Genomic DNA, 7,368 nt, shown 5'->3' on the forward strand with positions numbered 1-7,368 from the left:
GGGAGAGTGGGGAGTAGGGACATCTTTTTACAATAAATAAATCTGTTCATAAATGCAAAGAGATGACCTATACTGCTATGCATGAACCTGTATCACAATTCTTCAATCGAAATAGAAATCTGATTGACCAGATTTTTTCCTTTTACCATCAGATCAATGAATATGATTAGTAGAGATTCTTTGAACCCAATCTGTCAGTTAAACTATCTCCTACATTTATAGAGTGTGAGTTCTATATCGGACAAGCACTGGAGTGTAGATCCTACCATCTCATGTGAGTGTAGGAGAAATCGTCTAAAAGGACAGGTTGGGTGAAAAATTATACTAAAAAATGAAACGGAAGAGAAAATTGAATATCCGCAAGAAATTAATAAAAGTAATCAATCTTTTCCATCAAACCAAACTTAGGATAGAGAGGAATCTGTCTCTTTGTCTGTACCATCCTCTAACTAAATCATAATTATTGTCAAGCATGAAGAAGATCATGAACATGAGAAATGATCTCCACCCAAAAAATAAAAAATGAGACATGATCCTAAGAATCTGAGACAAACCACCAAAACGGAATAAGAAATAGTATAACTTCTTTCTCCCTCTTTGTCTAAAATTGTAAAAAATTTGTAATTAATGTGGACTAAATATGCCATGTAAGCAACTCTCCCAAGTACAGCTCACCTTTCGCTTAGTTTCCCTTATAAAAAGCTTCTCCCCTGTGTATCACCAGGTCAAGGAACTCGTTCACTACGCCTTCTTCTTCTTCTTCTTCTTCTTCTTCTCTCACTCTCTGCCAGTCCACAAACATGGCAGTTTCTGGGTTTCCAATGACAAGAACGTCGGCCATGAATCCTTCTATTAAAGCTCCACTAGGACAACAGCCGTACCTTAATTGCAGAAGACAGGTTTGTTTAAGTCTAATCATATTGTTAATTACTTACTCCTTCTGTGTTTAATTGCTCCGGATGCTGGGGAAATGATAACCATGATTCTTGAATGCTGATTGACGGGGTTGAGTTTTCAGGTTCAAATGAGAGTCTCTGCAAGAACCTCTCCAGACGGCGAGGAAACGAAGAAAATGATCAAGAAAGAGAAGGGTGTTTGGAAAATTGATTACTCAGGAGAGAAGCCGGCAACTCCGCTGCTTGACACGGTTAATTATCCAATTCATTTGAAGAATCTCTCGATACAGGTAACTGGGTTCATGATATTGTGTTTTGATTCATGGGTTATATCTCCTTATGTTTCATGGGTTAATGGAATTTTACCGTTTCTTTCAGGATCTTCAACAACTCTCAGCAGAACTAAGAGCAGATACCGTTTATAATGTTTCAAAGACGGGTGGACATCTCAGCTCAAGCTTGGGAGTGGTGGAGTTGACTGTGGCTCTTCACCATGTATTTGATACCCCGGAAGATAAAATCATTTGGGATGTTGGCCATCAGGTGAAGAGCTTTGATTTTCAAAAGAAGGGTTTGATTTTCCTTTTCTCCAACTGTTTTTGTTCAATTGCTGAACTGTGGGCAATAAATTTTCAGACATACCCACATAAGATTTTGACGGGAAGAAGATCTAGAATGCATACAATCAGGCAGACTTCTGGGCTTGCAGGTTTTCCTAAAAGGGATGAGAGCGTTTATGATGCTTTTGGTGCAGGACATAGCTCCACAAGCATCTCTGCTGGTCTTGGTACAAGAATAAATCATAGATTATATTCTAATTTCTTAGTTGAATTTTATAATTTTTCAACTAATAAGGTCTCTGTAAATTTCTCTACTTTATAGGAATGGCGGTTGCTAGAGATATTCTAAAGAAACATAACCATGTGATCTCTGTGATTGGAGATGGAGCCATGACAGCAGGGCAAGCATATGAGGCAATGAACAACGCAGGATACCTTGATACGAATATGATTGTTGTATTGAATGATAACAGGCAGGTCTCGCTACCCACTGCTACTCTTGATGGTCCAGCACCTCCAGTTGGAGCTCTCAGCAGTGCCCTCAGTAAGCTGCAAGCAAGCACCCAATTCCGCAAGCTTCGTGAAGCTGCAAAGGTAAGCCTTTCATCAGGTTCTGTATTTACAGTTTCTCACAGAAAGATTGAATATTTGGGTTTAAACTGTGTTACTTAAACCTATGGCTTCAAATAGAAATTAGTCTGAATTGAACCCTTTGTCAGGGTATAAGTAAACAAATTGGTCGACAAGCACATGAAGTTGCAGCAAAGGTGGACGAGTATGCAAGAGGGATGATAGGTGCCTCTGGTGCTACTCTGTTCGAGGAGCTTGGCTTGTATTATATTGGTCCACTAGATGGTCACAATATTGAAGATTTGGTGGCAATATTCCAAGAAGTGAAAGAGACGCCAGCACCTGGGCCTGTTCTGATTCATATCGTAACAGAGAAAGGAAAGGGTTATCCACCAGCAGAAGCTGCTGCTGATAAAATGCATGGTTGGTATTGCTTACTAGCATTCAGTAATACTGCATCTGTGACTTGCTATGTATCCTATTTTTCTAGAAGAGTTCTCAACAAATCCTATTCTTTGCAGGGGTAGTGAAATTTGACCCCCAAACAGGGAAGCAGTTCAAGTCCAAGCCTGCTACACTTTCCTACACTCAGTACTTTGCGGAATCCCTTATAAAAGAAGCAGAGCTAGATGACAAGATTGTGGCTGTTCATGCCGCTATGGGTGGTGGAACTGGCCTTAATTTCTTCCACAAGAGGTTCCCGAATCGATGCTTTGATGTTGGGATCGCTGAACAACATGCAGTAACATTTGCAGCTGGTCTTGCAACTGAGGGTATCAAGCCATTTTGTGCCATCTATTCATCCTTCTTGCAACGAGGGTATGATCAGGCAAGTTACTAAGGACAATTAAATCTTGAAGTTGTTCCAGAATTTGGTCCTTCTTGGCTGGTAAGTTTCTGAAACAGTGTATTTGGATGAATTTCAGGTGGTGCATGATGTGGATCTTCAGAAATTACCAGTGCGGTTTGCATTAGATCGAGCTGGCTTAGTTGGAGCAGATGGACCTACTCATTGTGGTGCATTTGATATCACGTACATGGCTTGCTTGCCAAACATGATAGTCATGGCTCCCTCCAATGAAGCTGAGCTAATGCATATGGTTGCCACAGCAGCAGCCATTGATGACAGGCCAAGCTGCTTCAGGTTTCCAAGGGGTAATGGGGTTGGAGTAGCACTCCCTCCTCATAACAAAGGCACAGCACTAGAGGTAAGCATCAAAACAAACGTTTCTAGAATTTCCAATTTTGAAATGGGTAAGAGAACACTAAAAAAGAAAAGATTAAATTTCTTTGGATTTTTTAACAGATTGGGAAAGGAAGAATACTGAAGGAAGGAAACAGAGTCGCTCTTCTAGGATTTGGTTCTGTAGTTCAGCAATGTCTTGAAGCTGCAAATATACTCAACTCCAGTGATTTAACCATCACAGTTGCTGATGCTAGGTTCTGCAAACCTCTTGATACAGAGCTGATAAGAAATCTCGCTAAAGAGCATGAGATCCTGATTACAGTGGAGGAAGGCACTATTGGAGGATTTGGATCTCATGTGTGTCACTTTCTAAGCTTGGCTGGACTTCTAGATGGACATCTCAAGGTAAATTTCCCTTCCACAGAACTTCCAAATCCCTTGAGAAACTGCTACCTCAATATTTCCGGTTTCTTCACTAGACCTTGATTCTATGGAGCTTCTTTGCAGTTGAGATCAATGGTACTGCCTGACAGATACATTGAACATGGTTCACCACAAGATCAAATTCAAGAAGCAGGTCTTACTTCAAGGCACATATCTGCAACCGTGTTGTCTTTATTGGGAAGGGCCAAAGAAGCACTTCAGCTTCAGTAACTGCAAACATAAGAAGTTAGACCAGGCTACTTATCCTACAAATAAATAGGAGAACATCAAAGATTCTGAAGCAATTGAAGGTTCTGGGTAAAAGGAATTAGTGTAGTGAATCTGAGTAAGAGAAAGTGAGAAATCTGATCTTAATATTGTTAGGTTCTATGTCCCAAATGTGTATTGTATATCCCCCCCCCCCCCCCCCCAACCAAGATTGATAAATTCAAAAGAATCAAAATTGGGTCTCTCTCCAAGTCAATGTCCATTGATCAAATGAAAAAAATGAGAATTCACCAATAATCTCGACAAGAACACAGGCCATCTCTAAAATGGTGGAATCTCTTTGCATCACGAGCCATTATCTCTTTCCCAACAACCTTAGTGACAAACTTAATCCAAGTATGGCAATCCCCACAGACCCTAAGGTTTTTGAAAATCCTCACACAATCTGTGTTGTTGCTGCTACTCAACAATGCAAAGGCTATTGCCAGCTTCTCACTGTGATGATACAGAGACTTCTCCTTTTCGTCCTCATTCATGTCCTGCAACACGAAACTTGTATCAGGAACATAACCCAAATCTACAACCTTCTTTATCAATTCCTCCAACATTACATGGATTGCCCTGGACATGGGATGGGACCAATCTCCAGCCATGAACGTATGTACTTCCTTGCCAACCTCAACCCAACTCATTGCTGGATTCTTTCTCAATCTCATCTCTCTCATCGTGCTTTTCATTTTAATCACTTCACTCCAATAACCACTTGTTGCATAGATGTTGGACAACAGGATGTGAGTCCCCTCATCCCCTGGATCCAGTTGAAGAACATTGTTTGCTACTCTTCTTGCCATGTCAACTTTGCCATGAATTCTACAAGCACTGAGCAATGTCCTCCATAGAACCACATCAGGGTTTTTAACCTGGGTGATTAATTCTTCAGCTTCTTCAAGTTTTCCAGCACGTCCCAATAGATCAACCATGCATGCATAGTGATCTCTTGACATTTCAAAGCTAGTGTTACTATTGATGGAAGAAAAAATTTGATGACCTTCTTCGAGTAAACCTGCAATGCTACACGCATTGAGCACATTTAAGTATGTGACATCATTTGGTTCAATCCCCAAATTTGGCATCCGATGGAATAGTTTCACTGCTTCACGTCCATAACCACTCTGTCCGTAACCATTGATCATGGAGTTCAAAAGTACCACATCAAGCTCAACTTGATCATCATATATCAATCTCGCTGTTCCAATGTTCCCACATTTCCCATACATGTCGACTAGTGCAGCTCCTGTGAACTTGTCTCTATCAAGTCCAGTTTTCATTGCTAGGGTATGAATTTGTTTCCCTTGTTCAAGCATCGCAAGGCTGGAACAAGCCCGAAGAGTAGTAGATAAGGTGAATGCATTTGGCACCATTTTATGACGAATCATTTGGCATAGCATGGACAACGCAGACTCTTCTCTACCATTTTGCACAAGTCCCATTATAACTGCTGTCCAGCTCACCTGATTTGCATCGTGAAACTGATCAAAAATTTTTAAAGCATGATCAACCAAGCCACACTTTGAATACATAGTGAGTAGTGAAGTTCGTGAAGCAACCCCAGATTCAAATCCAGATTTGATAACAAGACCATGAATCAACTTACCTTTGCCAAGGTCCTGTAAATTTCCACAAGCAATGAAGATGCTCGCAAAAGTGAACTCGTTGGCCTTGATACCCTCCTTCAACATACTATGGAAAACGCGAAGAGCTTCATCATCTTGACCATGTTGGGTGTACCCAACAATCAAAGCTGTAATCAGAACCACATCCTTGTCCACAACGCGGTCTGCAACCAAGCGGGCTTCCTTCAATCTTCCAAACTTAGCATACATATCCACCAGGGCACTCCCAACAAAGACATTAGAGAGCTCCAATCCCGAGACCACCAACCGGGCGTGAGCTTTCCGGCCTTCACTCAATAAACCCAGGTCATAAAAAGCTTTGAGAATGCTGGAGAAGGTAAACTCATCGGCAATTACTCCCTCAGCGACCATCTTTTCATAAAGTCGTAAAGCTTCTCTGCTTCTTCTCAGACGAACGTAAGCAGAAATCATGGCATTCCAGTTAACTATGTGCCGACTGGGCATATCATCGAACATTTTACGAGCATCGCCAACATCTCCACACTTAAGATATGCATCAATCAGCTTATTGCCTAAACTTAGGTGAGGAAACCCATACTTGATCATGTGGCTCTGGATTTTTCTGAGTCCCGTGACACATTTTTGCTCGGCGCATCGACGAACGAGAGAAACGTAAGAAGTGAAAGTCTCGGTGTCTCTGATACTTTCTTCGTCGAGGGGAAAGACGTCGGTGTCGTGATGGAGATAAACACCAGGGGAGTGAGACACTGTTCGAAGAGTTCTGACAAGATTGAAGAGTCTATTACATATCTCTTTGTTCCTTGCATATCCTATTGACATTTCAGAAATAATAACGATCTCTATGGGATGTCATCATCATTCATATCTGCTCCACTTGAGGTTTTGTATAACATATTTCAACCATACCATTACCATCATACGTTCTGCGGAGATCTCATGATCGCACCTGGACCAAAGGGAGGTGATTCCAACTAATCTAATCTCGCGTCAAGCTAATGCTCCTCGTCGTCGATTTAGAAGCTTGTGCTTGAATGCTCAACCGTTTGCTTTCTCAGGGAACTCCTCAAAATTCGGTCAGTGCTCAGCGCTACCCTAGGCGTTGCCAAAATTTGTGAACCCTTTGCATACTTATCTCTTGACGGAGAATGTTAACTTTCGTAACCCCTTTGTTGAAAATTTTCACTCTATCAGGCATTTGATCTGTGCTCCCAAAAACTCCAAAACCTACGAAAGAAGTTAGAATCAAACCCTTTTAAGCCATCTCATAGACTCTCAAGCAATTCAACTCCAACACTCCAAATTACACCCAATTGATTTTTTGTTTTTTTTTTGGGTAATCACACCCGGTTGAGTTACATGCCAGTATGCCACACGCTTCTTATTTTTATTTTTATAAACACCTTATTCATAAATTTCAAACGACATACAAAAGATAAAAGATAACACAAGGGTTCATACAAATTAAGGAGAAGAAATTGATCAAGCTATCCTACATGCAATAGACAGATCATCAGGCTAAGAGATGAATGGAATCAAATAAATTTTTTTCCCTATTAAGCATCACAAGGCTGGAACTATTTTAACTACCATTATAAGTTATAACTACTGTCCAACTCACCTTCAAAACTTTTTAAAGCATCATCAACCAAGAGACACTTTGAATATATAGTGACTAATGAAGTCTGTGAAGCGATCCCAAATTCAAATCCAGATTTGATAACAAAGACCATGAAGCTTAATTTCCACAAGCAAAATGCATCTTTCCATAAAGTCGTGGAGCTTCTCTGCTTCTTCTAAGACGAACATAAGCAGAAACCATGACATTCCAGTTAACTGTGTCGACTGGGCAT

At 40.8% G+C, this 7,368-nt stretch overlaps 2 protein-coding genes across 2 annotated transcripts; one reads left to right on the top strand and one right to left on the bottom strand.

Annotated features, from left to right (window-relative positions):
* Positions 1–718: 718 nt before the first annotated feature.
* On the top strand, positions 719–4,060 carry LOC149017104 (1-deoxy-D-xylulose-5-phosphate synthase 2, chloroplastic-like). Its single transcript, XM_089151420.1, has 10 exons — positions 719–899; positions 1,019–1,186; positions 1,275–1,439; positions 1,533–1,683; positions 1,779–2,050; positions 2,176–2,449; positions 2,548–2,855; positions 2,953–3,234; positions 3,333–3,617; positions 3,720–4,060. The coding sequence occupies exons 1-10, from the start codon at positions 801–803 to the stop codon at positions 3,864–3,866; spliced, it is 2,151 nt and encodes a 716-aa protein (XP_089007546.1). The 5' UTR covers positions 719–800; the 3' UTR covers positions 3,867–4,060.
* Positions 4,061–4,107: 47 nt separating this feature from the next.
* On the bottom strand, positions 4,108–6,823 carry LOC149017105 (Tetratricopeptide repeat (TPR)-like superfamily protein). The gene has a single exon (XM_089151418.1). It carries the CDS (start codon positions 6,335–6,337, stop codon positions 4,151–4,153), a length of 2,187 nt encoding a protein of 728 aa, XP_089007544.1. The 5' UTR covers positions 6,338–6,823; the 3' UTR covers positions 4,108–4,150.
* Between the last annotated feature and the right edge of the window lie 545 nt (positions 6,824–7,368).

The sequence above is a fragment of the Hakea prostrata genome, chromosome 4 (genome assembly GCF_041222555.1).
Source record: "Hakea prostrata isolate BN-2017 chromosome 4, UWA_Hpros_2, whole genome shotgun sequence".
In the NCBI taxonomy this organism is placed as follows: domain Eukaryota; kingdom Viridiplantae; phylum Streptophyta; class Magnoliopsida; order Proteales; family Proteaceae; genus Hakea; species Hakea prostrata.